Genomic DNA, 27,787 nt, shown 5'->3' with positions numbered 1-27,787 from the left:
CCCAAAGCACTTCCCTAAGGTTACACCTTCAGCCAAGGAGGCAGTTATTTGTACTCAGCATTAATAAAGTTCATAGGAGGCCATAAACTCATAAAAGGTTTTGGTTCCCACCCATAAGTGATTTTCATTAGATGCCTTCATCCAGAGTGCAGTCCTTCATAGCCTGGGGATCAGATTAGCAGCCCATCAGGCTGACTGCAATCCCCAGGAAATCTCTGTCCAGGGACTGGGCCTCAAGATGAGCCTGAATGAGTCTGGCATTTCAAACCAATCATCCTTATATTCCTCTACCACCTCTTGCCCATCAGTGAGGATAATTATTCTGTTCTATACTGGGCACACTGGCTAGAACACATTCTTACTGTCTAGGAGTCTAGAACCACAGTTGAGGAAAGGACTGATAACTTTCTGCATGTGATTTTACACAACCAGTGGAATTAGTTTTCTTGGTGCTTGGGGCACTGGAGGGGAGATGAATAGAGAAGACAGCAGGTTAACCAATTTTAATGGAACCAAGTAATTACACAATAAAATTTTATATTCATCCACAAAAAAACATCTTGCAACCTTTGGAAATTGTAGAAAGAAAACAGTGGGGAGCATATCCTTGTGGAAAGTCTCTAGTTGTAACTGGAGATTAGTATTTTGGTCTTTTGACTTCAACCCTGCAATGGAAGGAAAAATGGGTCAGCATAAGATCAATACACTAGGCTGGGTGTGGTGGCTCACACCTGTAATCCCAGCACTTTGAGAAGCTGAGGCAGGTGCATCACCTGGGGTCAGAAGCTCGAGACCAGCCTGACCCACTTGGAGAAACCCCATCTTTGCTAAAATTATAAAATTAGCCAGATGTGGTGGTGCATGCCTGTAATCCCAGCTACTTGGGAGGCTGAGGTACGAGAATTGCTTGAACCCAGGAGGCAGAGGTTGCAGTGCGCTGAGATCACACCACTGCACTCCAGCCTGGGTAACAAGAGTGAAATTCCATCTCAAAAAAAAAAAAAGCCGGGCGCGGTGGCTCAAGCCTGTAATCCCAGCACTTTGGGAGGCCGAGGCGGGTGGATCACGAGGTCAAGAGATCGAGACCAACCTGGTCAACATGGTGAAACCCCGTCTCTACTAAAAATACAAAAAATTAGCTGGGCATGGTGGTGCGTGCCTATAATCCCAGCTACTCAGGAGGCTGAGGCAGGAGAATTGCCTGAACCCAGGAGGCGGAGGTTGCGGTGAGCCGAGATCGCGCCATTGCACTCCAGCCTGGGTAACAAGAGCGAAACTCCGTCTCAAAAAAAAAAAAAAAAAAGATCAATACACTAAGCAATTCCCACCAGTCCCACAGAGGAAGAATAATGCCACTCACCCATCGGCTTCCATCTTCTTCCTCTTCTCAATGATCTGCAAAAAGAACAGGATGGTCTAGCACCAAGCTGCCCATCTAAGCTCACCTGAGGCCCAAGGCTGACCTCTCACTTCCATGGCACTCCAGCCCCTTGCCTGTTCCTCAATCTGTAGGCCAATGTCTTCTCCCAGCTGAAACCCTCCCATCCAAGGGGCCATCCTACTTACTGCACTAATCTTCTTCCACTGACGATCAAGCTCTGCTTTGTCATTGGTTTCCTTGAAGCGCCTGGTTTTCCGCCCTTCAGACATTTTGATACCATACTGGAATGCAGCCCTGAGAAAAGCACAGTTGGGGAAAGAATGCATCAGAGATTGCATAGCAGTGGCAAGGTTTTCCCAGAGTCCTGTGGGCAAAGAACTTAGTTGGGAATATCTCAGCCAGACCACACCCTCTAACCTTATGTGCACTATTCCACTAAATCCCTACACCCCTCCTCATGCCCTGCCCATGATCAGTACCAACTCACTTGGGCAAAGCCTCCTTGTTGTTCATATACTCGCTGTATTCCTCCTGGGTATCAAAGTCCCAACGGCCTAAGGGCCCCTTCTTGTTACCCTGTTGCAGGACAGAATGGGGGGATGGGGAAGGAAGAGATGTCAGTGGAAATGGAATTTCAGCCCTTGATTGAAGCCAGACTCTCCCATAATTCCAGGTTTCACAATTCATATATCATACCCTGATAATAATAAATGCTTATTACATACTTACTATGTGACATGCATTATTCTGTAAACTAAATTCATCTCTCATTTAATTCTCACTTTAAAAAATCTATGAAAAGGGAACTATAGTTTTCTACATTTTCCTGATGAGGAAACTGAGGCATAAACAGTAAAAGAACTTGGCAAGTTCACAAAACTACTAAATGGTAGAGGCAGGATTAAACAAGTCTCCAAGATTAAACCATGCTACTTCAATGAACTCAGGGGAAGAACAGAGATTTCTTCATTATTAGTGGCATTAGTGGTTTTTTTTCTTTTTAATTTTGTTTAAGACTTAAGAGGAAAATTCAATCCTGGCTAGAATAATATTTAGTTATTTTTCAAAGACTGCAATTTTTTCTGTCCCTTCTACTTATGCATTGATGTTTGCTTACTGCCTGCCATGGGAATTAAAGCCTGGCACTTTGCTGTAGGAAATGAAAAATAGATTTTTGATCCTATGTCATTTGATCTTGTGCAGAGACTCTGAAATAGTTAAGCTGCTCATGACGGTTAACACTGCTGTCTCTACTGCTGCCGCTAAAGGAGGTTGGGGCCTAGCAAATGAGACAGATTTTTTAGGAATGGAGAAGGAGATATATGTAAAATAATAATAATAATAATAATAACTGCCCAAAGGCCCCCACTATCATTCTAACTACAAACCTGGTCCATTTTGCTATAATCCACTTCCTCATCACTATCCACAGCCATGTCATCCATCCTAAAGAGAAGCAAGAGTTAAACAGCTGCTGCATACCTTGACCCTATGCTTCATCTGGAAACCTACCCAACTAAGAGGCTATCTGCATAGGAGTGACCACCCATCAGACCTCCCACTCAGAGCCTATTAAAATAGTTCATCCAGGCCAGGCGGGGTGGCTCACGCCTGTAATCCCAGCACTTTGGGAGCCGAGGTGGGCGGATCACATGGTCAAGAGATAGAGACCAACCTGACCAACATGGTGAAACCCCATCTCTACTAAAAATACAAAAATCAGCCTGGCGTGGTGGTGCACACTTGTTAATCTCAGCTACTCAGGAGGCTAAGCCAGGACAATCACTTGAACCTGGGAGATAGAGGTTGCAGTGAGCCAAGATTGTGCCATTGCACTCCAGCCTGGGCAACAGAGTGACACTCTGTCTCAACAACAACAAAAAAGTAGCCCTGGGACCCAGCAAATCAAATTTCCATTTCACTCCCAATTTATTCCCCAATCATCCCAGCCTCCCTTCCTTAACCAGGTTTCACATACGTGGCTGGGTAGCACTCTGCATAACTGTTGGACATGCCAAAGAAATCTCCCAGCTGCTTTTTGTCTTCTGGCTTCTTCAGCATATGCTATGTTAAAGAAAACAGTACACATAATTCCACCTATTGCTGTAAAGCTTCGGCCATGAGAAGCCAAGGGCTAGAAGTCCCAACATGAAAATTTTGAGAGGGCTGTGAGCTGTGACAGGTGCTCTGGAGAAGGAACAAGGGATGATTTCATCTCCCGAAATTCAGCACAAAAGGGAAGGAGTGGTGGGGGAGGTAGGTGAGGGCGGAGAGGCAGATGAGGTTGGAATAAAAGGACCAGTTCTCTGGAACCCAGGAATATATTAAAATAAAGGATATGATTCTGTGCCTTCCCAGCCAGTAGACCCAGCAAACTTTTCGTTGATGGACTTGATCAACTCCTTCGCAGACCCAGGTCCTAGGAGAAAAGAAAACTCTGCTCAGACCTTGAACTGAGGCTCTCATAATCTCCTCCCCACCACAAACTTCCAACCTATGGCTTTCATTAAAATACATATATTTTTTTAAGTGAGGTTTTTATTATGATTATTATTTGAGATGAATTTCGCTCTTGTTGCCCAAGCTGAAGTCCAGTAGCACAATCTCGGCTCACTGCAACCTTCCCCTCCCAGGTTCAAGCGATTCTTCTGCCCCAGCCTCCTGAAGAGCTGGGGTACAGGCATTTGCCACCACTCCCACTTATTTTTTTGTGTTTTTAGTACAGATGGGGTTTCACCATGTTGGTCAGGCTGGTCCAAACTCCTGACCTCAGATGATCTGCCCGCCTTGGCCTTACAAAGTGCTGGGATTACAGGTGTGAGCCACAGCGCCCCATAAAAATATTTTTTAAGGCAATAGAACCCTTTTGTCTAACAGTTTTAAACAAACTCCAATTAATAATGCATTACTCTGGTTGAGATGAGGGTAGGGTATCCAGAACATTGTACACTCAACCTCTACCTTACCACCTCAGAACCCCAGAGCCACAGGAATTACATCTAAGGGCAAATATGCCCTCCATGACCCAGGAAGGTGTAGGGAACTCCAGATTCATCCCATCTATTCCATAAAGCAAGACATGTTTCTTTTGAGAACCCAGAACCAGGAAGTCCCCCAATCCCACACCTTTGCCACCTCTGAGCTCTAAGTCAGACTCTCAGCCCAGGGGAAAGCAGGACCGCTAAAGCAACTGTGAGATGCTGTGGATACAACTCACCTTTGTCAACATCCATGGGCTGGAAAGAAAACAAAAAGTGAGGTTAGAGTTACCATGAGAGATTCCTACTCATCCCTCCCACAAGTCTGAATCAATTCCTTACCCAACCTTGCCCTCATTTCCAGAGAGGGCAACTCCACCACCTGGTACTAAGGGCCCACGTCTCACCTCATCATCTACTTTTGGCTTCTCAAAGTAGCTGTGTCTCTTCTTTTCCTCTTCTCTCTCTCGGTCCCGCTCTCGCTCTCGTTCCCGATCTCGTTCTCGCTCTCGCTCTCGGTCACGGTCTCTGTCTCTCTCCCGATCACGCTCCCGTTCCCGATACCTCTCCCGCTCCTTGTCCCGAGGTGTCTTGGTTGTGGAGGGTACATAATCCCCAATGTCTTCAAAAATACTTGGAAAACAAGAGATCTCGAGCTAGCCAAATTCATTCACACACCTTCACTTTCCTCTGACCATTTCTCCAGAATCTCATTTCAAGGCCTCCCCAAAATGCCAGAGACAAGAAATGCACAGACCCCTCCCTCTGATCAGATACCAAGGGCTAGGATACATACTTCATGTCAGCCTCAGGAGGTTTCTTCTCTTCCAGCTTCCCTGAAATTTCAAGAGAGGAGTCAGAAACATAATCCTCAGTTAATTTCCACTGAACTTCACTATCCTCTCCAGCTCTTAATGCCATTTTAAACATCTTCTGTTTAAAATGTGGGTCAAAGCCAGGTGTGGTGGCTCATGCCTGTAATCCCAGCACTTCAGGAGGCTGAGGTGGGCGATTAGTTGAGGTCAGGAGTTCAAGACCAGCCTGGCTAACATGGTGAAACACTGTCTCTACTAGAAGTACAAAAGTAGACAGGTGTGGTGGCATGCGCCTGTAATCCCAGCTACTAGAGAGGCTGAGGCATGAGAATTGCTTACACCCAGGAGGTAGAGGTTGCAGTGTGCCAAGACCATGTCAATGCACTCCAGCCTGGGCGACAGAACAAGACTTGTCTCAAAATAAATAAAATAAAACAAAATAAAATGTGGGTCAAGCGTTAGAGCTTTTTTAGAATTTGTCTAGGTTTCTGGTTTTCACCAGAAACTCTCTTAAAAAATAAAGAAATAAATGAGACGTAAGTTACCCACTTTCCGTCCCTCATGCTTCAGAACTGAACACTGCTTCTTAGGTAGGTTAAAGAGACAGAACCTGGCTGTAACTGCTGAACCAAGCAGAATCCATGCCAAAGCTCCAGTACGCCCATTTTTCTCTGCTTCCCAGGAGCCTCTCAGTATTCTGGAGACAAGTTCCAGGAGACCTTGGTGCTATCCCCAAATGCCCTCCATACATACGGTTTCTTTCTCTAACCCTCCAGATACCTTTATCCTTCTTCTTAAGCTTCTTGTTACGGGTTCCCTGCCTCAGGTATGAAAGGATCTGGGTGAGCTTGCTAATGACAATGTCATTTGTGGTCAGTGTAGTCTGGGCCTGAAAATACCAAGAAACAAGAATGTTAAATCACTGAGCGGGAATCTCTTCATTTATTCATTCATTCATGTAACAAACTAAAGACTGAATTACAATACAGTAGGTAAAGGGAGGGAAAGAAAGTGCTGTGAAAGGATATTCCACAGAGGTAAAACAGCCTGCACAAAAGTCTGTGTCAAAAGGGAATCAAGAACATTCAAGTCAGGAGTCTAGAACATTCTAAAAAGGCCAGTTGTTGCAGAGGCTCAAAGGCCATGGTAAAGATTTTGCTCTTTATCCTAAGAATGAGATACCACTAAGCTCCAATACTGTAGTGAGACAAAAATTTACATTTTATTTATTTATTTGGAGACAGAGTCTCATTCTGTTACCCAGGCTGGAATGCAGTGACATAATCTTAGCTCACTGCAACCTCCACCTTCTGGGTTCAAGCAATTTTCAAGCCTCAGCCTTCTAAGTAGCTGGGACTACAGGCATTCATCATCACACCTGGCTAATTTTTGTATTTTCAGTAGAGACTGGGTTTTACCATGTTGGCCAGGCTGTTCTTGAACTCCTGACCTCAAGTGATCCATCCGCCTCAACCTCCCAAAGTGCTGGGATTAGAGGCATAAGCCACCATACCTAGGCAAAATTTACATTTTAAAAAGATCACCTTGGCTATATGTAAAAACTATAATGGCGGTTGGGGTGGAGAGATGAGATGGGATGGTGATGGCTAAAGACTATGGGGTTTGGCCGGGCGCGGTGGCTCAAGCCTGTAATCCCAGCACTCTGGGAGGCCGAGGCGGGTGGATCACAAGGTCAAGAGATCGAGCCCATCCTGGTCAACATGGTGAAACCCCGTCTCTACTAAAAATACAAAAAAAGTAGCTGGGCATGGTGGCATATGCCTGTAATCCAAGCTACTCAGGAGGCGGAGGTTGCGGTGAGCCGAGATCGCGCCATTGCACTCCAGCCTGGGTAACAACAGCGAAACTCCGTCTCAAAAAAAAAAAAAAAAAAAAAAAAGGACTATGGGGTTTTAGCCAGGCGCGGTGGCTCAAGCCTGTAATCCCAGCACTTTGGGAGGCTGAGGCGGGTGGATCACGAGGTCAGGAGATTGAGACCATCCTGGTCAACACGGTGAAACCCCGTCTCTACTAAAAATACAAAAAATTAGCTGGGCATGGTGGTGCATGCCTGTAATCCCAGCTACTCAGGAGGCTGAGGCAGGAGAATTGCCTGAACCCAGGAGGCGGAGGTTGCGGTGAGCCGAGATCGCGCCATTGCACTCCAGCCTGGGTAGCAAGAGCGAAACTCCGTCTCAAAAAAAAAATAAATAAATAAAAGACTATGGGGTTTCTTTCGGAGGTGATAAAAATGTTCTGAAATTGATTGTGATGATGGTTTCATTACTCTGAATATACTAAAGAGCAATGAATTGTACACGTTCATTCATTCATTCATGAGACTACAGGCACATACCACCATACCTGGCTAATTTTCTTTTTTTGAGATGGGGTCTCAATATGTTGCCGTGGCTGGTCTTGAACTCCTAACCTCAAGTGATTTTCATGCCTCAGCCTCCCCAAGTGCTTGGATTACAGGCATGAGCTACTGCACCCAGCAAGGCAGTAATAATTTAATTGTACACCCTAAAACAACTGAAAGAGTATAAATGGATTGTTTGTAACACAAAAGATAAATGTTTAAAGGGATGGATACCCCATTTTCCCTGATGTGATTATGATGCATTACATGCCTATATCAAAACATCTCATGTATTTCATAAACATATATACTTACTGTATACTCACAAAAATTTTAAAATTCTTTTTAAAGGATGTATTATATGCCATGTGAATAATACCTCAATAAAAAGACACTAACAAATCTGAGTGAAAGTGCAGAAACCAATGAGAAGCCTTTTTAATAGTCCCAGAGGCCTGGAATATGGCTCATGCCTGTAATCCTAACACTATGGGAAGTCGAGGCGGATGGATCACTTGAGGTCAGGAGTTCAAGAACAGCCTGGTCAACACAGTAAAACCCAATCTCTACTAAAAATACAAAAATTAGCCAGGTGTGGTGATGAATGCCTGTAGTCCCAGCTACTTAGAAGGCTGAGGCAGGAGAATCACTTGAACCTAGGAGGTGGAGGTTGTAGTGAGCCGAGATAGCACCACTGCACTCCATCCTGGGTGACAGAGTGATACTCTGTCTCAAAAAAAATGGTAAGTTAATAGTTCCAGCAAAAGATTATAGCTTAGACTGGAATGTTATTGGTGAAGTGGAAAAGTGAATGGATTCAGTTGAGATTTAGGAGGTAAAAGTGAATAGAACTTAGTGACATGGTGGATGAGGGACATGGGGCAGAGGCCAGGCTGATTCCCAGGCTTGAGGCTCACGTGGTGGGCTCTCAGGACTCCATTCACTCACCTCCATGGTAGGGCAATCAGCCTTGCTTCGGATAAGAGTGGTGGGGATATCCGTGTCAGCATACTCATCATCCAAGTCTACCACATAGGCCATGCGGCCCGGCAGGAACAACTCGTTCCGCTCATATGCTTTGCTCTTGAAAAGCATTCGGTAAACATTGCGGCCTACAATAAGGAGAAGAGCAGCAAGTAGTCAAGATCTGTAAGAACAACTGTCACTGATGTGCTTACTCTGTGCTAACCACCATGCCAAGTGCTATGCATGCTTTGCTTCATTTAATCTTTACAACAGGCCAGGCATGGTGGCTCACGCCTGTAATCCTGCACTGTGCGAAGCTGAGGTGGGCAGATCACGAGGTCAGGACCAGCCTGATCAACATGGTGAAACCCCGTCTCTACTAAAAACACAAAAATTATTTAGGCATGGTGGTATGCGCCTGTAATCCCAGCTAGTCAGGAGGCTAAGACAAGAGAATCGCTTGAGCCTGGGTAAGCAGAGGTTGCAGTGAGCCAAGATTGGGCCATTGCATTCCAGCCTGGATGACAGAGCAAGACTGTCTCCAAAAAAAAAAAAAAAATTTACAACAGCCCTGTGAAGTGCGATTATCCTTTTTACTGAAAAGAATACAAGAATACAATAGCTGAGATTTAAGTAATTTATCTAAAGTCGTGTATCTACTAAAGTAATGGAGCAAAGAATGGAACCAGGCAGTGTAACTCCAAAGCCTGGGCTCCCGTCCTCTCTTCTACATTGCCTCTTTAAGGGCACTGTGCACCTGTATTAAGTCCTGTGAGGAAGAAAGATGAGGTTTAAGGTAATATTGAACATGATGGAAAAAAGAGCTATACTACCTGCTCAATATGACAGGTATATTATATATTTCATTTTTCTTCATCCCTATAATAAACTCATAAAGTAAACATTAACCCAATTTTTACAGATGAACAAACAGAAAGCAAAGTCGGTTGCCTAAAATCACACACTTAGTGTGGTTTCATCATCAGAGTTTAAACTCAGGTCCCTCTGACTCCAAATGTTGAGCTTTTAATCACTAACCATGTTACTTATTTTACTTCATAAGCCACAAACTGAAAAAGCTTTCAATCTACCTGAGGAGACATAAATGACATATGAAATAATTAAGTCCTTGTCTGAGTCTTATTATTTTATGGGAGTTAGTTGTTTTGGGGGCAAGAAAGAACCCCAGCTCTTTGGGAGACAAAAAGGAGGATCACTAGAGCCCAAGAGTTTGAGACTGGCCTGGGCAACATAGAGAGACCTCCATCTCTGCAAAAATTTTAAAAACTAGCTGAGTGTGGTAGCACACACCTGTGGTGTCAGCCACACAAGGGGCTGAGCCCAGGAGGTCAAGGCTGCAGTGAGCCATGATCACAGCACTGCATTCCAACCTGGGCAATAAAGTGAGGCACTATCTCAAAAAAAAAAAAAGAAGAAGAAGAAGAAAAAGAAAGAAAGAAAGAGGAAAGGAGGTTGGGGGAAAGGAAATGCATACCCTTCCCAGAGCATTAAATTCCCTACAATTCACCTAGAATGCATAGTCACTAGTACAGAAACTATACTCACCCAGACGTGTTTTAAATTCAATTTTATTTTCAGGATCCTCATCTTTCCTGAAAAGACAAAAAAGTTTTGTTTTTGCTAAATGTGCTCCAACTTTAGGTCCCACCTTTCTAAACTCTTAAGCCTTCCCTAATATTTACTTACTTGGTTTCTTTTTGGGGCTTTTCCATCAGTTCCTCTTCCTCTTTCTCTTTGCTGGCAATCTCAGCTCGTACCTAATACGAAAGCAAACAGGGTTAGGACATTCATTCACTTTATATAGTTATTGAACATCCACTACACCATACTGTACCATGAACTAAGAATATAACATGAAACATGACAGATATTATTCTTACTCTAATGGAGTTTATAGCAAATGAGATAGACAAATTAAACAATTTCAACAAAGTACAATAACTGCTGTGGTATAAAGTGAAACAGAAGGGCTATGCAAGGGTACAGAAAGTGGGAGATGAAGGGAGGCACTTAACCACACCTAGGTGATCAGGGAAGGCTTCTCCGAGGAAATAAAATTTGGCCTGTTACTTGAAAGATGAGTAGCAATCAGCTTTATAGAGGGGCCACCATTAGCCCTTCTTCTACTGAGTCAAGATGAAGAGCCCCCCTCTTCATCTTGCTGGACCCATACAAGAACGTTCAGCACCATAGTATTACTCCCCACTGACCACCAGGACTCACCTTTTGAAGCAGAGCAAAATCCAAGCCTTTCACCAAATGGGTGTGTTCCATGTCACCACCCAAGAATTTGGACTCCTGGATCAACTGTCTTCTCTTCTCTGCAGCCGATTTGTCCCTGTATAATGAAACAGGCCACATTAGAACAGTCCTCTGTAGGTGGCAAGTACCTCTGAAATAATTTATTGTAGGCTCCAGAGCAGGAGAGGAAGAGGAAGAGTTCACATTGTATTTGCATGACTCTGGGATGCTGAGGGAACCATGTCCTGGTCCCCCAGTACTCACGCCTCAGCAGTGGGGCCAACAGCCCTGTAGTTAGCTGTGGTGCTGATAAGCTCAGTTTCTTCATAATCTTTGTTCACTCCATCTCTCCGTTCCTTGGCACGATCCCGGTACTTCTCTGCTAGCTCTCTCTCTCTCTCAATTTCTTGTTGGCGTAGCTTGGCATAATAACTGACCAGAGAAAGGCGAATGTGTAAGGCTCACCAGCTGCCACCTCAAGGTCAACAGAACTGTTCCTGCTTGCTTCCCCACATCTCCATCCTGCTCTCTATGGGGAAAAACTCATGTCTGTCCTGATAGAACTGCTGGCCACTTCTTCATAGTTACTCAAAATCAGAACTACAACTTCTTCCAGCTCATAGATATACTTTTCCAATGCCAACTTGGGCCACTCCATCTGTCACTTCAGAACTTTTAAATATCATCCAACTCTATATAATTCTATAGTTATGTTTCCACACAAAAATCAGAAAATCTGAATTTTTACCACCTTCTAAATTTCAGTTGAAAAGAACATATTCTTTGCTGGTCTACCCTCAGAATAAAGGAAAAGCCAAGTATCAGGTCCAGTATCTTTCGTATCATATAAATAATGATGATGAGATAATAATGATGATAGCAGACAAGATTTATTGGGTGGTTATCATATGCAGGGATTGGTGCTAAATGCTTACATGTGCTTTCACAGCCAATCCTCATGACATCCTAGTAAAAGTTACTGTTACTACTCCTATCTCTATTCTTTCCATGAATTAGAGAGACTAATTAAATGCCTAGGTTATCCACCAGGAAACTACAGAAGATGAGATTAAAATATAGACAGGCCAATTCTAAAGCCCTTTATTGCCAGTCTAAGTATCACTCTGCTCCATTAAGAGACTAGAGCGTAGAGAGCATCAAGACAAAACCTTAGTTTCTAGCCTCATAATTAACCCCTACTTCTTTCCCCTAAACACTACCCACTTGAAAATCTAAAACCCTTCACCCTTCCTTCACCTTTTCTTTTTCCTCCTTCGTGCAGCTGGGTCTTCATCCTCATTGTACTCCCTTGGCATCCTAAAAGAGACAAGAAATTCACTGATAGCAAAATATTACCACAGCCTCAGACACCCCAAGAAATGTCCTTGATGGCTTTTAGAAAGACCTAGAATACTGACCAAAATAACAGTTTCAATCAGGTAGACAGCCACACCAATATTTGTAGGTGAGCAGTTCTCAAACTTTAGAGAGCATCATAAATATCTGAGGGACTATTAAAAGTCATTCTACTTTCGTAGAAAGAAAAAGGAAGAAGCAAGAAAAAAGCCGGGAGACAGGTGGGATCATCCAAAGACTTACTCATGGTGACGTGACTTAGAAGGTGGTGCAGAGGTAGGTGCAGCCCTTGGGGTCATGAGAAGTTTCCTGAAGTCTTCATTGGTGAGTTTTGATCTAGAAGAAAAAGCAAGGATTTTAAATATTAGGGCTCAATAAGAAATGAAAAAGGATAAGTGAATTTACACCAAAACAGCAGCTGTATTGCTGCAATTCTATCTTCACCTTCATGATGTTTCCCTTGGTCAAGCACTAAGTCATCTCCAAGTCTGAAGCATTCAGCAAACAGTGGCAAGGCTGGGCCACCAGAAACATACACCTGATTTTCATGACAAATATGGTAATGCTGTATTAGCTAGCAGAACCACTTTCTGTATTGCTGTATGGACATACGTAGCAACACAAATCGGAACAGAATGAAACCTTTCTCCTGTTGGCAGAGTCATTCCAAAGGAATGGAGAGATCAGTAATAATCCCAACTGGTATAATAATACATTGTTTAAAAAACGTCTCAAGGAGGCCGGGCGCGGTGGCTCAAGCCTGTAATCCCAGCACTTTGGGAGGCCGAGGCGGGTGAATCACGAGGTCGAGAGATCAAGACCATCCTGGTCAACATGGTGAAACCCCGTCTCTACTAAAAATACAAAAAATTAGCTGGGCATGGTGGCGTGTGCCTGTAATCCCAGCTACTCAGGAGGCTGAGGCAGGAGAATTGCCTGAACCCAGGAGGCAGAGGTTGCGGTGAGCCGAGATCGCGCCATTGCACTCCAGCCTGGGTAACAAGAGCGAAACTCTGTCTCAAAAAAAAAAAAAAAAAAAAAAAAACGTCTCAAGGGCCGGGCGCGGTGGCTCAAGCCTGTAATCCCAGCACTTTGGGAGGCCGAGGCGGGTGGATCACAAGGTCAAGAGATCAAGACCAGCCTGGTCAACATGGTGAAACCCCGTCTCTACTAAAAATACAAAAAATTAGCTGGGCATGGTGGCGCGTGCCTGTAATCCCAGCTACTCAGGAGGCTGAGGCAGGAGAATTGCCTGAACCCAGGAGGCGGAGGTTGCGGTGAGCCGAGATTGCGCCATTGCACTCCAGCCTGGGTAACAAGAGTGAAACTCCGTCTCAAAAAAAAAAAAAAAAAAAAAAAAGTCTCATAGTCAATGCCAAGTTAAAGCACTGTGTACCCATTAAGATATGGCATTATTGAAGAAATAAAGTACATTTGTAACCTTCAACAACAAAAAAAAGATGAAAAAGAAACACGTAAAAATCATAATTAAACAGAAATCAGGGAAATACAAATTAAAACAAAAATATGCCACTTTTTTTTTTTTTGAGACAGAATCCCCCTCTGTTGAGGTATTGCACTCCAGCCTAGGCAAAAAGAACAAGACTGTGTCTCAAAAAAGAAATTAATCGCTGGGCGCGGTGGCTCAAGCCTGTAATCCCAGCACTTTGGGAGGCCGAGGCAGGTGGATCACGAGGTCAGGAGATCGAGACCATCCTGGTCAACACGGTGAAACCCCGTCTCTACTAAAAATACAAAAAATTAGCTGGGCATGGTGGTGCGTGCCTGTAATCCCAGCTACTCAGGAGGCTGAGGCAGGAGAATTGCCTGAACCCAGGAGGCGGAGGTTGCGGTGAGCCGAGATCGCACCATTGCACTCCAGCCTGGGTAACAAGAGCAAAACTCCGTCTCAAAAAAAAAAAAAAAAAAAAAAAAAAGGAAATTAATCAGCCTGAAACAGAACTAAGTGTTTATTAGCTGGAGATGAACTAAACTGTAACGGTGTTTTCCAAAGAGGGAAAGACAGAACTAATGGTATAAGAGATTATTTTAATTGGTACACTGACAAAGACTGACTAGGGCTCTTCCTTGGCCTGCTGACGTCAGGTTTTGGTTTTTGTTTTTCTGAGACTGAGTTGTTCGGTCACCCAGGCTGGAGTGGCATGATCTCGGCTCACTGCAACCTCTGCCTCCTAAGTTCAAGTGATTCTCCTGACTCAGCCTCCCGAGTAGCTGGGATTACAGGTGCTTGCCACCATGCCCGGCTAATTTTTGTATTTTCAGTAGAGATGAGGTTTCACCATGTTGGCCAAGCTGGTATTGAGGTCTTAACCTCAGGTAATAACGACTGTGTCTTTATTCACACAAATGTTTACTGTGGCACTGTTCACAATAGCAAAGACTTGGAACCAACCCAAATGCCCATCAATGATAGACTGGATAAAGAAAATGTGGCACATGGAATACTATGTAGCCACAAAAAAGGATGAGTTCATGTCCTCTGCAGGAACATGGATGAAGCTGGAAACCATCATTCTCAGCAAATTAACACAAGAACAGAAAACCAAACACCTCATGTTCTCACTCATAAGTGGGAGTTGAACAATGAGAACACATGGACACAGGGAGGGAAACATCACACATGGGAGCCTGTCAGGGTTGAGGGGTGGGGGAGCCTTGGAAGAAATACCTAATACAGATGATGGGGTGATGGATGCAGCAGACCACCGTGGCACAGATAGATATACCTACGTAACGAACCTGCATATTCTGCATGCGTACCCCAGAACTCAAAAAAAAAAAAAAAAGAAATCCTAAGTCAGTTCACAGAAAGTTTTCCCACTCTTGATATCCAATCCAGCTCCTCTTCTCCCACCTTTAATGTCTAATCAAGTTCCTCTTCTTTCCAAGAAAAGCTTTATCAAAGACTATTGAAACAGGAATCAAGACCGTTGTAATAGGGTAGAGAGATTGAATTCAATTCCAAATACAACAGGGACAAGTGAGAATTTATAGAAAATTGCTAAGAACAATTTGGTTAGGTTTGAAGGTGCAGCAGGGGTTGATTTGTTTGCTAAAACTGTGCTCAGCAGGCCAAAGGTAAGTCCTGCTGAAAAACAGGACTCTGAGGAAACTGACTAAAGTTTACCAAAGGAGGGAATGCTTGTCAATCTCAGAAACACTGAGCAGGGTTTAAAAAGAAGCAAGTTGTAGCTGGGCACAGTGGCTCACATCTGTAATCCCAGCACTTTGGGAGGCCAAGGCGGGCAGAAAAAAAAAAGCAGCAAGTTGAAAAAATGACATATACAGCATAATATCATTTAACTTAAATATTTTAAATCACAAGGCAATGTTGTGTTTTCCTTAGATATGCATGCATATGTATAAATGCATTTTGAAAAAAGGAGGAGGGCCGGGAATGGTGGCTCACGCCTGCAATCCCAGCACTTTGGGCAGCCAAGGAGGGCAGATCATTTGAGGTCAGGAGTTCGAGACTGGGCTGGCCAACATGGTGAAACCCCGTCTCTACTAAAAATCCAAAAATTAGCCAAGGGTGGTGGTAGACGCCTGGTAGAATACCAGCTACTCAGGAAACTGAGGCAGAAGAATTGCTTGAGCGCAGGAGGTGCATGTTGCAGTGAACAGAAATTGTGCCATTGCATTCCAGCATGGACAACAGGAGGAAAAGATACACATAAAATGACAACTGTGGTCCAGGAACATTGGCTCATGCCTGTAATCCTAGCACTCTGGGAGGTGAAGGCGGGTAGATCATCTGAGGTCAGGATTTTGAGACCAGCCTGACCAATATGGTGAAACCCCAACTCTACTAAAAATACAAAAAATAAGCCAGGCATGGTGCAGGTGCCTGTAATCCCAGCTACTTGGGAGGCTGAGGCAGGAGAATCGCTTAAACTGGGAGGTGGAGGTTGCAGTGAGTCGAGATGGCACATTGCAGTCCAACCTGGGCACGAAAGAGCAAGACTGTATCAAAAAACAAAAAAGAGGCTGGGTGCAGTAGCTCATACCTATAATCCCAGCACTTTGGGAGGCCAAGTCGGGTGGATCACCACTTTATGGAGGCTGAGTTGGGAGGTCAGGAGTTCCAGACCAACCTGGCCAACATGGTGAAACCCCGTGTCTACTAAAAATACAAAAAATTAGCCAGGTGTGGTGTCCAGCGCCTGTAGTCCCAGCTCCTTGGGAGGCTGAGACAGAATTGCTTGAAGCTTGGAAGCAGAGGTTGCAGTGAGCTGAGATCACACCACTCCACTCCAGCCTGGGCAACAAGAGTGAAACTCTGTCTCAAAAAAAAAAAAAAAAAAAAAAAAAAACTGTGGTTACTTCTAAGAAATGAACTGAAAGCTGAGCGTGGTGGCTCACACCTGTAATCCCAGCACTTTGAGAGGCCGAGGCGGGTGGATCACAAGCTCAGGAGTTTGAGACCAGCTGGCTAAGATGGTGAAACCCTGTCTCTACTAAAATTACAAAAATTAGCCGGGCGCGGTGACATGCACCTGTAATCCCAGCTATTTGGGAGGCTGAGGCAGGAGAATCGCTTGAACCCAGGAGGCGGAGGTTGCAGTGAGCTGAGATCGCGCCATTGCACTCCAGCCTGGGTGACAGAGTGACACTCTATCTCCAAAAAGGAAAAAAAATGAACTGGAATTGATAATGTTATCAACGATGATTTTACCCTTATTTCCTATGTTTTTATTTTCTATTGGAAGAAAGAATTCCTATATAACGTGTAATTACATAACACATATTAAAAACAAAACAAAAACTTACCACCATTCTTGCCAGAATTTCCTCTCTAATACCCTTATGCACTTGGCCTGATCCAGGTAAGGTTCACAGAGATAAAGGGCCAGCAGGCATAATTTTTGACCATCCATGATGACAAGACATTCAGAATTCTTTCACCATCACCACCATTCCTCTATACATTGCCCAGCTCATTTCCATGGTCCTACGACAAAATACTCACTGGTGGAAAGAGTGAGGATCATCCACATCGTGGCCATCTGGGGCCAAAGGGTTGGAGAACGGCTCACCTGACAAAAATAATTGAGGTTAATTTAATCAGTCTCTCATGTGCCAGATCCTGTGCAAAAATCTGGGATATAGTGGTGAACAATATACAGAACAAGAGAAAGAACAGCGGCAGTGACAACACAAGGTAGTAAGTGCTGAAACGGGAAACTACAAGTGTGGGAGCACAAAGCAGAGGACCCTAAACATAAGCTGCACGATCAGAGACTTCCTGAAGATCACGTCTAAAATACTACGTAAGAAATTATACGCGCAACCCAGGATTAAGTACGGGCACAGGATTTGGCGAAAGCGAAATACAGACAAAAGCCGCCCATCATCACTTGGAGTAGGAGCGAGGCTTGGTTACGGAGTTTGGAGCTGTCCGGCCTCACTTGGGGCCCTACGGCTTCGTGAGGCTCAAACGTCACACATACAAACACAGCCGGCTCAAGCTCAGAAGCTACAATAATGCACCAAGTGCCCCGAGTGCCATGAGAAATAGCGGATGGCGTGAGCCTTACTATCTCGCTCCGGCATTTTGTTCGCGGTCTTCCGACGACACCAACGATCGAGCCTCCAACAGCAACACCGCAGTGCCAAGCCCTTTCCCACACTGCACTTGAGAACCAACCCATACTGCTTTGCGTTCTCAGCCTTTCCGCTTCCTGTTTTTGCCTCCGACCAACCCTGCGCGCAAAGAAATTGGTCTCCCAGCGGTCCTACAATACTTGTATATCATTGGCTAAGCTTTACCCCGCCCCTACGTCATCCAGCCTTCGGCCTAGGCTGGAGAGTCCACGATTGGTCCAACCGGAGAACTTGGCCGGAAGACCTGGCAGTGGGGACTTCGGCATTGCCCAAGATGGCGGCGGCCGCAGCGAGTCGAGGACTCTGGGCAAAGCTGGCCCTGCGAGAGATTCGCATCCACTTATGTCAGCGCTCGCCCGGCAGCCAGGGCGTCAGGTGAGGCGCGGCGTGGTGAGGCGGGCGGGCTTGGGGACGCCGGGGTCACGACCTCGACCTCCCTGAAATTGGGGAAGCCCGCGCGCTCCCACAGCACGCGCGGCGCTCTTCGGCCCTGCAGGGACTTCATTGAGAAACGCTATGTGGAGCTGAAGAAGGCGAATCCCGACCTACCCATTCTAATCCGCGAGTGCTCGGATGTGCAGCCCAAACTCTGGGCCCGCTACGGTGAGTGCGAGACACCAGGGGTCTGGGGCTACAGTAGGGGAACAAGGGTTTGAGAAGAGAAGGGACCGCCCAAGGTCGTGCGGAACCCCGTGGAGAAACTAGAACTCCGACTTAGCCTTGCTGTTGATCTTGTTGCCATGAAGAAATTTATATTATCAGGATTATATGATGCCTTGTATCCCAGGCAACGTAAGTATGTAGGCTGACCGAGTCTTGCGTAGGGACCAAGAACTGACGTTTTTGTAGCTGAGAATGGGTTTCTGATAGGAGAGAAGCTAGTCAATACAGTTTCGTTCAAATAACGTGTAGCCATTGTCAGTCTAGATAGTGTGAGAATCTCAGTAATTTTTAGCACTTAGAACTGGGCCCTGGGCTGAGTGCTTCCCTGCCTAACTCATTAATCTTTCTTTTTTTTTTTTTTTTTTGAGACGTAGTCTCGCTCCGTCGTCAGGCTGGAATGCAGTGGCACGATCTCGACTCACTGCAACCTCCAACTCCCTGATTCAAGCTGTTCTCCTGCCTTAGCCTCCCGAGTAGCTGGGATTACAGGCACGGGCCACCAGGCCCCGTTAATTTTTGTATTTTTAGTAGAGACGAGGTTTCACCATGTTGGCCAGGATGGTCTCCTGACCTCGTGATCCCCCTGCCTCCGCCTCCCAAAATGCTGGGATTACAGGTGTGAGCCACCAGGCTCAGCCTCATTTAATCTTCATTTGTCGTGAGGAAGCGTCTTCTTCTTTTCTCATTGTAGAAATTAGGAAAAAAATGGAATCAAAACCTTGTGGAACCTGTCTAAAGTAGTGCAGCTAGGATATAACAGGATTGAGCCTTTACATTTATTCCCCTTTTCTTTTCTTATTTATTTTTACATTTATTTTTTAAGACAGGGTTTCACCACATTGGTCAGGCTGGTCTCAAACTCCTAACCTCAGGTGATTCGCCCGCCTCAGCCTCCCAAAGTGCTGGGATTACAGGCATGAGCCAACGTGCCCAGCCATTTATTCCCCTTTTCTAGAATGCACTTACCTCTCTAAGACTGGCATGGCTGGCTCCTTATTCCGGTTATTATTCTGGTCATTTATGTTACTGCTTCCAAAAGGCATTCCCTGACTGCTTCTAGCTCCTTTTTATATTACCCTATTCCAATATATTGCAGAATGAAATTTTCCTATCATGTTGCCTAACACATTGTAGGTATGCAATAAATATTTATACATACTGAATAACAGGATTTTAATCACAGCTTTTAACTATATGGTGCCCTGGAAACGTCAGGGGGAAGGTGGAGGAGAGTGACCACCTTAAGCAGATTGGTTCCCACAGTAGACATTTGTAGTATGGCATGCATTAATAACTGGAGGAGGAAAAAAAGCTCCTCCCAAAAGACAGTAGACTACAAGAGGAGATAGACACGAGTAACTTCAGTATATTGTGCTGGGTATTAGGTGAGCTAGCATATGGGCACCCAGCCAAGGCTAGACCCATGCAATACACTGCTCACAGTAGTTAACTATAAATGCCTACAGTGCCCCCTAAAGCTTCCCTGAAACAACCCATTGTGGCTATCCAGAATCAGCCAAAATCCTATTTACTTGGGCTTCTAGATGTGTTTGAGACCCATTGTATTAATTCTAGGCATACCAAATGTACTCTTCCCATCTTAACAAGATTGTAAGATAAAGACCTTTTATTTTACTTTGGTAGCCTCCTCCACTGTGCAGAATAGATACTTAGACACCTCCCTCTCTCTCCTCAGCATTTGGCCAAGAGAAGAATATCTCTTTGAACAACTTGAGTGCTGATGAGGTAACCAGAGCCCTGGAGAATGTGCTAAGTGGTAAAGCCTGAAACCTCCACTGAGGATTAAGAGCAACAGCTCCAGAGCCTGGGCTCTGATGGACTTAGTGTAATGTGAAAAAAAAGTGTTCTCCTATTCCATATAAAGCTTGTGCTGTAAGTATTTTTTCAGGGTGTTCTTGTCTTCATCTGCCCTCTATCCCTTACTATGCAACCACTGAGGCAAAGTAGTTTAATATAAAAATAAAACTTTATTCTGTCTCATCAAAGGCTACCAGCTGCTGGAGCAAAAATAAAAGGGGGGAGGTAGGGATTCTGGGGCCCCAGAATAAGTAGACTACAGAGTCCCCTTTGGTCCTCCTGCCTAGATAGTGCTGAGCAAAAGAGGAGAAGCTGGGACCCAAAGGTCTTGGCTTAGGTGTTGGAGTAGAGTGCATGAGACCTCATATGGTCCTAAATCTCCAAAGGCTCTACTGGACAAAGAAGCTTGAGGTTAAGAGAGGCGAATGAGTAACACTGAGAAGGAAGATCACCCTTGAAGAGCTGTCTGCTGGAGAGCATACACACGTTCCTGGAGCTGGGCCTCCTCCTGATGCCTTTCCAGGGCCTGCAGCCCTGATTGCTGCAGGAAAACCTGAACAGCCTAGGAGCAAGGAAGAAAAAAAATTCAACACACCTTGGTCTCTGTGTCCTAAGACTCAATTCCCACAGCCTCATGGGTCAGCCCATTTTAGAGGGTGCATTCCCCACAAGAGGATGAAGGTTCTGACGTGGAACCTATCTAGGTCAGCCAGACCCAGAGAAACCACCATAGTTAGGACTAGACAGGAAGGGAGGCACTGTGTGGCTTCAGAACAGGGTGATTGGGGATGTGGGTCAGAGGGTGCATTCCCCACAAGAGGATGAAGGTTCTGACGTGGAACCTATCTAGGTCAGCCAGACCCAGAGAAACCACCATAGTTAGGACTAGACAGGAAGGGAGCCACTGTGTGGCTTCAGAACAGGGTGATTGGGGATGTGGGTCAGAAACCTATACCTCTGGCTGATACAGGAACAGCAAATGCAGCAGCTCCAAACTCTGGCCCACTACTTCAGTGTCAGAAAAGAATAGTGTCTGCAGTAAGGCGGGAAGCAGGCGCCCTGGCCACAGCCTCTGGCAGTAAGCAGGACCCTTCTCTGCAACATTGCACAGAACTGTGAGCACCTGCAGACAGACATGTATATAGTCTACAAAGAATGAAATGCAAAGATCGTAAGAGCTGAAATGTATGGCATGCTGACCACATGCCCAGGGACCATACCAAGCTCTTCTACATGCATGTTCTCAACTACTATGAGGCAGTTGTAGGAGTATGAGAATTTGTCCCTAATTATAAGTGAGGAGACTGAAGTTTAAGGTGGTTAGTTGATTTGTCCAAGGATAAATAATCCAGTTTAAGGGACACACACCTAGACTGGTTGGGCCCCGAGGCTACACCACACCACCTGCTGGCTCTCAATTAAGGGTACTTCCGAGGGCTCAGGACTGCTCTCCCATACAATCTGACTACCAGATCTTGGATTCAAGTGGCCCCACTACATACCATTACGCTCACCACATTAGATACTGGCAACAGCTGCAAGAGGGGCTCAATCAGATCCAGGGAGAGCAAGGAGGTACAGAAACTAGGACTGTTTGCTGGAAGAGAAGTACCAGGGTGAAAAAACTGCTTTCACCCACCACCCCTGCCAATCCTACCCACCTCATCCTAGGCCATGAGGAAATATCCCCATTATCCAAATGTCCAGGCTTGGGGAGATGGTGCGTACCAGTGAGGTTGTTGAGGAGCCAGAGGCCCTCAGGAAGCAGACTGTGCTGTTTCTGGAAAAAGAACTGCAGAAGGATAAATAAGGCTGCCACAACACGCTCATCTCTGAGCTGCATTTGCCCTCCGACAGTCTCAGTTAGCAGGTTGCTTACACATCGAAGCACAGGGCATGCCAGCTGCAAAGACAAATTGGGGCTCAGGTGAAAGGAGGAAGAGGTACCTGCATTCCAGAGTATGAGGAAACATCTCCCAGAATTTCACCTGTTCTCCTCACCTACCAGCTCCAGTCCTGCATCCTCAGTTCTCTGGACAGCCTCAGCCAAATCCAACAGCAGCAACCCCAGAGTAGACAGAGCCCCATGGGCAATAAGCAGGGAATTGCTAACCTGGCTGGGCAACAGGAAGCAAGCAGTCATTATGTATGTAGTCAATTCCATCTTTAACAAGAGAAACAGGCTGGGTGTGGTGGCTCACACCTGTAACCCCAGCACTCTGGGAGGCTGAGGTGGGCAGATCACAGTCAAGAGATCGAGACCATCCTGGCCAACACGGTGAAACCCCATCTCTACTAAAAATACAACAACAAAAAAATTACCCAGGCGTGGTAGCACGCGCCTGTGGCCCCAGCTCCTCAGGAGGCTGAGGCGGAAGAATCGCTGGAACTCAGGAGGTGGAGGTTGCAGTAAGCCGAGATCGCGCCACTGCACTCCAGCCTAGAGACTGAGCAAGACTCTGTCTCAAAAAAAAAAATAAAGAGAAACAGCTGATGTCTGTGGGTCTCCCAGGCTCCAAAAAGAGAGAGGACAGTGGAGGAATGAAAACTCACTACAGCAATTCCAGATACAAGTTCAAAGAGTTGAGTGTCATGGAAGCAGCCTCAGGAAAGATCCGTGATACCTTCCCAACTGGCCTATGTTACCTGCAGATGATGTAATGAAGGCACCATGCAAACTCCACAGCGACCCCAGGGTTCAGCTTTGGGCCAGGTTGCAACAACTGTAGCATGTGCTGAGGGAGGGTGGAGGCCAAGATGGAGCTGCTGGCAGAAACCGGGCTGTGAGTAGGAACCACGAAGATGCCAGTGGCTTTTACCAAACCCTTACAGCAGATGGGAAAGTGTCCAAACCCAAAGCCCTTCCCAGGTGGGAAAATGTCCAAACCTACAACCATTCCTAGCCAGACACATGAATTTATAAGTGCAACAGCTTTGGAAATCATTGAGGCATCCGGGAGCTATAGTAATGAGTGGGTCACCTCTGGCTGCACATCTAAAGACAGTTTTACTCACGGGATGATCTTCTCTGGAGCTTCCTTAGCCTGTAGAAGCTGGGACAAGGCGAATCCGAGAGCTTCCAGCACAGCCACATGGGGGGACTGGAAGTAGACAGGGATCTGACTGAAAGCTGAGTCATAAGGTCTCCAGAGACTCAGCCCCTAGGCACAGGGCAGAGGCTAGAGCTACCTAACCAAAGGAGATGGAGCATATGGGGAGGAGCAAAGGTAGGGTTGCCCAGGGAGGAAGAAGGGAGTCACCTGGATGCAGGCAGCCAAGGCCGGAACAATGCCTTGTGGCAGGAGCTGCCTTCTCACAGCCTCACTCTCCACAATCAGGTTACCCAGTGTATACAGACACAGCTCCTGAGAACAGGCAACAAAAGCACTGGGCTTGGCCTGTTTCATGCCAGGCTGAGGGAGGGGAGGTGATGGGGACACTGGAGCAGCTATCCTTGAGGCTCACAAGAGGGTGGGGAGATGATGGGTATAGACATGGCTGTAGACATCAGGGTGAACATGTTTTCTTCCTCCCACCTGCCAGCTCAAACTGATCCCAAAAGCACAAATTTTAAAATCTAAGCCAAAACAAGATAGGAAGGCACAGAGCTTACTATGAAGTCTGGGCTGTGACTGGAGAGGTAGGTGAGGAGGTAGGAAGTGGCTGGCAGGCAGGCCTCAGCAACAGTAGACTGCTCTGAGTGAGAGAGCTCATGCAAGCACCGAGCCGCCTCCAGCTGCAGCAGGGCCTGGTTGCTGGTAAGGAGCCCAATCAGGGTCCGCATGCTGCCCTCCAGCCTACACAAATGAGTACCAGAGCCCTGTTTAGCTTGTGGTCCATCCCTCAGAGACCCAGCTCCCACCTCTCCCACACCACCCACACTAACCGGATGAAGGTTTGCTGCGTTTCAGGGTGCTGCAAGCCTCGACGAAGGCTGACCAGAGCCCTCTCTCTCTTTTCCTCTGTCCCCCGCTGGGCTTGCCGCAGGAGCTGCTGGACCTGGAGCTCATAGCAGGGAAAGGAGAACACACAGTTGCCAGGAAGCAAGTCTTAAGTCTCTCAATGTCCACTTCACCTGTGAGCCTCACAATATCACACCACCTCCAGAACTTGTCATTCACACTAATGAGACTAATAAGCACCAACCTTGCAGTGGAGTGGACAGAGAATCAGAACTGACTTCGAATACCAGCCCTGCCACTTACTCCACATGGGACCCGAACCTAAGTTTCCTCACCTGAAAATGAGAATAACAGTATCTAAGGATATTTAAACCTCTCAGCCTGGCGAAAACTACTCCTCCAGCCATTCTCTCCTTGCAGCCTACACTCTTAACAACTAACACAACGCGAACTGGGTTTGTTTTATTTTTATTTTTATTTTTATTTTTTTTGAGACGGAGTTTCACTCTTGTTACCCAGGCTGGAGTGCAATGGCGCGATCTCGGCTCACCGCAACCTCCGCCTCCTGGGTTCAGGCAATTCTCCTGCCTCAGCCTCCTGAGTAGCTGGGATTACAGGCACGCACCACCATGCCCAGCTAATTTTTTGTATTTTTTAGTAGAGACGGGGTTTCACCATGTTGACCAGGATGGTCTCGATCTCTTGACCTTGTGATCCACCCGCCTCGGCCTCCCAAAGTGCTGGGATTATAGGCGTGAGCCACCGCGCCCGGCCTTTTTTTTTATTTTTTAAAACACTTCTGAGCTTTTGCACATGATATTCCTTCTGCCTGGATACCCTCTCCAGCTTCCCACTCTTCAGATTTCTGCTCCTCATTCCCTCTGAGAAGTTAGCTCTTTTTGAGAGATACTTGGAAGTTTCTCTTGTTCCCCATGTTTCTTTTCCTTATGATATCTGTCTTCTTCACTGGCTGTGAGCACCTCAAAGAAAGGGACTCTATCTTTTTTTTTTGAGACAGAATTTCGCTCTTACTGCCCAGGCTGGAGTGCAGTGGCATGATCCAGGCTCACTGCAACCTCCACTCCCCGGGTTTAAACGATTCTCCTGCCTCAGCCTCCTGAGTAGCTGGGATTACAGGCATACGACACCACACCCAGCTAATTTTGTATTTTTAGTAGAGGCAGGGTTTTTCCATGGTGGTCAGGCTGGTGTGAAACTCCCGACCTCAGATGATCTGCCCACCTCTGCCTCCCAAATTGCTGGGATTACAGGCGTGAGCCACCACGCCCAGCTGGGACTCTTATCTTTTCATCCTTGTGTACCTCAGTGACCAGCACAGTGTCTTGGCATAAAGTAAGCACACAATGGAATAGTATGACCTAGGAATAAGTTGATAACTATATATGTCAACTTAGCGTGTATGGTAAACTATGTATGTAAACATAATACATCAAATATGGGGGATACCCAATGCTTGAATAAATCCTTTCATTCACTCATTCAATCAATACTGAGCACTTAACTATATGCCAGATAATGTGCAGGCAACTGGGTTTTCAATGATAACAAATAACATAGAATCTAGGCTTTTCTGCATTTAAAGTTTAGAGAAATAACAATAAACAAGCAATTAGATAATGATTAATATTCTACAAGAAACAAGTAGGCTGTTAAGATAGAATATCAAAAGAAACCCACGTTAGACATAGCAAATGCCAAGGCCTTAAGACACGAAAAAGTCTCAAGGAACTGTTGCAGGAACTGAAATCGTTGCAGGAACGGAAAAGGGGACAGTGGCTGGGATGAGAAAACTGATAAAACTGGAGGTAGGAAGAGGCTGCAGGGTACAGGAAGGATTTTCGTCTCTAAAGGCGTTTTTAAAGGACGTATTGTCCTTGACAAGCATAGACGCGGGTAACCTTTCAGGAGGCTGCAGTAGTATCCAGAGAAGAGGTGATGGTGGCAGCTGCAACGGTGAGGCATGTAAAGACTCCAAAACTCTTCAGGAGGTAAACAACTAGGATTGATGGGTTTAGGGTCAAAGAGTTGTACAGGATGATTCCCGTTTCTGGCTTGACCCACTGGGGAATAGAAGTGTAGAGTGCATTGCGTTCAGGTTTGGGGCCGACCTCAAGTAGACCCGGGAGTCTAGCGCCAGCGGGCGTGGACTCCAGCGCACCCCGCTTTGCCCCCCTCACCTCGGTTTCCCCGAGGATCGCAGACACACATCCCTCTCCAGCTTCCTCCGGGGCGTCTTCTCTCAGCAGCCTCTTGCTGACCAGCTGCTGCTCCCTCCGCGCCTTCCGCAGTACTGTGGGCGGAGAAGCCAGATGAGATTGGGAAGGACTACCAGGATCCAGAACCCGCGGCTCCAAGCCTATCTCCGACCGCCATATCCCCCGCGCTCCCTCGCCTGCCCACACCTGCCTCCCGCTCCCGCCGGCGGCGCCTTAGCTCCTCCACCCCGCAGACCACGGGCCTAAGGCGGCCCTGCCGTCGGCCCCACATGGTGGAGCCGGAGGAGGAAAGCCGCAAAGAAACAGCAGGCACTACGCCCCGCGGAGCGTAGACGATGGCACTGACTGCGCAGCCGCAGCACGAGGGGAGGGCGCGAGGAGCCGGGTGGGCGCTTGGTGAGGGCGGGGCTCGGCGAGCGGACGCCGCGTGGGGACGGTGGGCGGGGCGAGGGCTAGAGGCGTCGCTCCGCCTCGGATTCATTTCTCGTTTTACCAATTTTAGGAAAACAGGTTACTCATCCCTGACCTCTACCGCCCCAAGCCAGCAGTGTCACAATCTACTCAGCAAACACAACTTCCCCACCCACAATACGCACTAGATGAACGTTCAAAACAACTCCTAGCTCCGGGAAGAGCCACGGTGCCATTTCATCATTAATGCGGATCCCATTGATGAGCGCTGCCAAAAACGCTTGAAGTGTCATTGAATTGTCAACGAAAAGAGTCAAACTCTGTAAAATATTTGAAGAGACTTATTCCGATCCAAATATGAGTGACCATGTCCCGTGACACAGCTCTCGGGAGGTCCTGAGAACATGTGCCCAAGGTGGTTGGGGTACAGTTTTGTTTTATGTATTTTCGGGAGACATGAGACTTCAATCAAATTCAAGAAATACATTGGATGGGCCGGGCACGGTGGATCAAGTCTGTAATTCCAGCGCTTTGGGAGGCCGAGGCGGGTGGATCAACTGAGGTCAGGAGCTCGAGACCAGCCTGGCCAGCCATCTCTATTAAACTCCATCTCTACTAAAAATCCAAAAATCAGTCGGACGTGGTGATGGGTGTCTGTAATCCCAGTTACTCGGGAGCCTGAGGCAATAGAATCGCTTGAACCAGCGAAGCGGAGGTTTCAGTGAGCCGAGATTGCGCCATTGCACTCCAACCTGGGCGACAGGAGTGAAACTCCGTCTTAAAAAAAAAGAAGAGAGGGAGGGAAGGAGAGAGCGTTGGAGGGAGGGAGGGAGGGAGGGAGAGAGGGAAGGAGGGAAATTGGTTTGTGGGACAACCGAAAGGCGGGACAACTGAAAGTGGGGCAGTGGGGGGGCTTCTAGTTTATAGGTAGATTTTAAAATTTTCTGGTTAACGATTGGTTGAGTTTCTCCAAAGACCTGAGATCAATGTAAAGGAATATCTGGGTTAAGA

At 46.4% G+C, this 27,787-nt stretch overlaps 3 protein-coding genes, 1 non-coding gene and 1 pseudogene across 11 annotated transcripts; 3 read left to right on the top strand and 2 right to left on the bottom strand.

Annotated features, from left to right (window-relative positions):
• Positions 1-488: 488 nt before the first annotated feature.
• Positions 489-17,800, bottom strand: IK (IK cytokine). The gene is made up of 20 exons (XM_010344445.3): positions 17,679-17,800; positions 17,111-17,177; positions 12,364-12,456; positions 12,022-12,081; positions 11,029-11,196; positions 10,747-10,861; positions 10,210-10,280; positions 10,069-10,115; positions 8,485-8,648; positions 5,955-6,063; positions 5,156-5,195; positions 4,767-4,992; positions 4,599-4,617; positions 3,722-3,800; positions 3,360-3,440; positions 2,770-2,827; positions 1,869-1,957; positions 1,567-1,675; positions 1,361-1,395; positions 489-665 (listed from the first exon to the last, which is right to left on the bottom strand). Exons 1-20 carry the CDS (start codon positions 17,692-17,694, stop codon positions 638-640), a joined length of 1,674 nt encoding a protein of 557 aa, XP_010342747.1. The 5' UTR covers positions 17,695-17,800; the 3' UTR covers positions 489-637.
• On the top strand, positions 5,628-5,686 carry LOC120365723 (U7 small nuclear RNA). Its single transcript, XR_005580594.1, has one exon. It is a non-coding gene; the product is annotated as a U7 small nuclear RNA (small nuclear RNA).
• On the top strand, positions 12,520-12,810 carry LOC141580227 (cytochrome c oxidase subunit 7B, mitochondrial pseudogene; annotated as a pseudogene).
• Positions 17,801-17,850: 50 nt separating the features above from the next.
• On the top strand, positions 17,851-20,308 carry NDUFA2 (NADH:ubiquinone oxidoreductase subunit A2). 2 transcript variants are annotated; one of them, XM_010344444.3, is made up of 3 exons: positions 17,851-18,120; positions 18,215-18,348; positions 20,105-20,308. In XM_010344444.3, the coding sequence occupies exons 1-3, from the start codon at positions 18,020-18,022 to the stop codon at positions 20,194-20,196; spliced, it is 327 nt and encodes a 108-aa protein (XP_010342746.2). In that variant the 5' UTR covers positions 17,851-18,019; the 3' UTR covers positions 20,197-20,308. The 2 variants fall into 2 exon arrangements, with proteins under 2 accessions (XP_010342746.2, XP_003933940.2); XM_003933891.4 differs by having other exon boundaries at positions 17,861-18,120; positions 18,242-18,348.
• A 68-nt stretch (positions 20,309-20,376) lies between these two features.
• On the bottom strand, positions 20,377-26,759 carry TMCO6 (transmembrane and coiled-coil domains 6). 7 transcript variants are annotated; one of them, XM_074380468.1, is made up of 13 exons: positions 26,556-26,648; positions 26,327-26,439; positions 24,373-26,209; positions 24,113-24,225; positions 23,840-24,023; positions 23,487-23,591; positions 23,242-23,327; positions 22,873-22,992; positions 22,232-22,343; positions 21,955-22,129; positions 21,729-21,823; positions 21,182-21,349; positions 20,377-20,788 (listed from the first exon to the last, which is right to left on the bottom strand). In XM_074380468.1, exons 3-13 carry the CDS (start codon positions 24,436-24,438, stop codon positions 20,675-20,677), a joined length of 1,338 nt encoding a protein of 445 aa, XP_074236569.1. In that variant the 5' UTR covers positions 24,439-26,209; positions 26,327-26,439; positions 26,556-26,648; the 3' UTR covers positions 20,377-20,674. The 7 variants fall into 7 exon arrangements, with proteins under 7 accessions (XP_074236569.1, XP_010342748.1, XP_010342750.1 ...); XM_010344446.3 differs by lacking the exon at positions 24,373-26,209 and having other exon boundaries at positions 24,113-24,231; positions 26,552-26,759; XM_010344448.3 differs by lacking the exon at positions 24,373-26,209 and having other exon boundaries at positions 22,873-22,989; positions 24,113-24,231; positions 26,552-26,758.
• Positions 26,760-27,787: the final 1,028 nt, after the last annotated feature.

The sequence above is a fragment of the Saimiri boliviensis genome, chromosome 1 (assembly GCF_048565385.1).
Source record: "Saimiri boliviensis isolate mSaiBol1 chromosome 1, mSaiBol1.pri, whole genome shotgun sequence".
NCBI classification, from domain to species: Eukaryota; Metazoa; Chordata; class Mammalia; order Primates; family Cebidae; genus Saimiri; species Saimiri boliviensis.
This window is presented reverse-complemented; position numbering and strand designations above follow the sequence as displayed.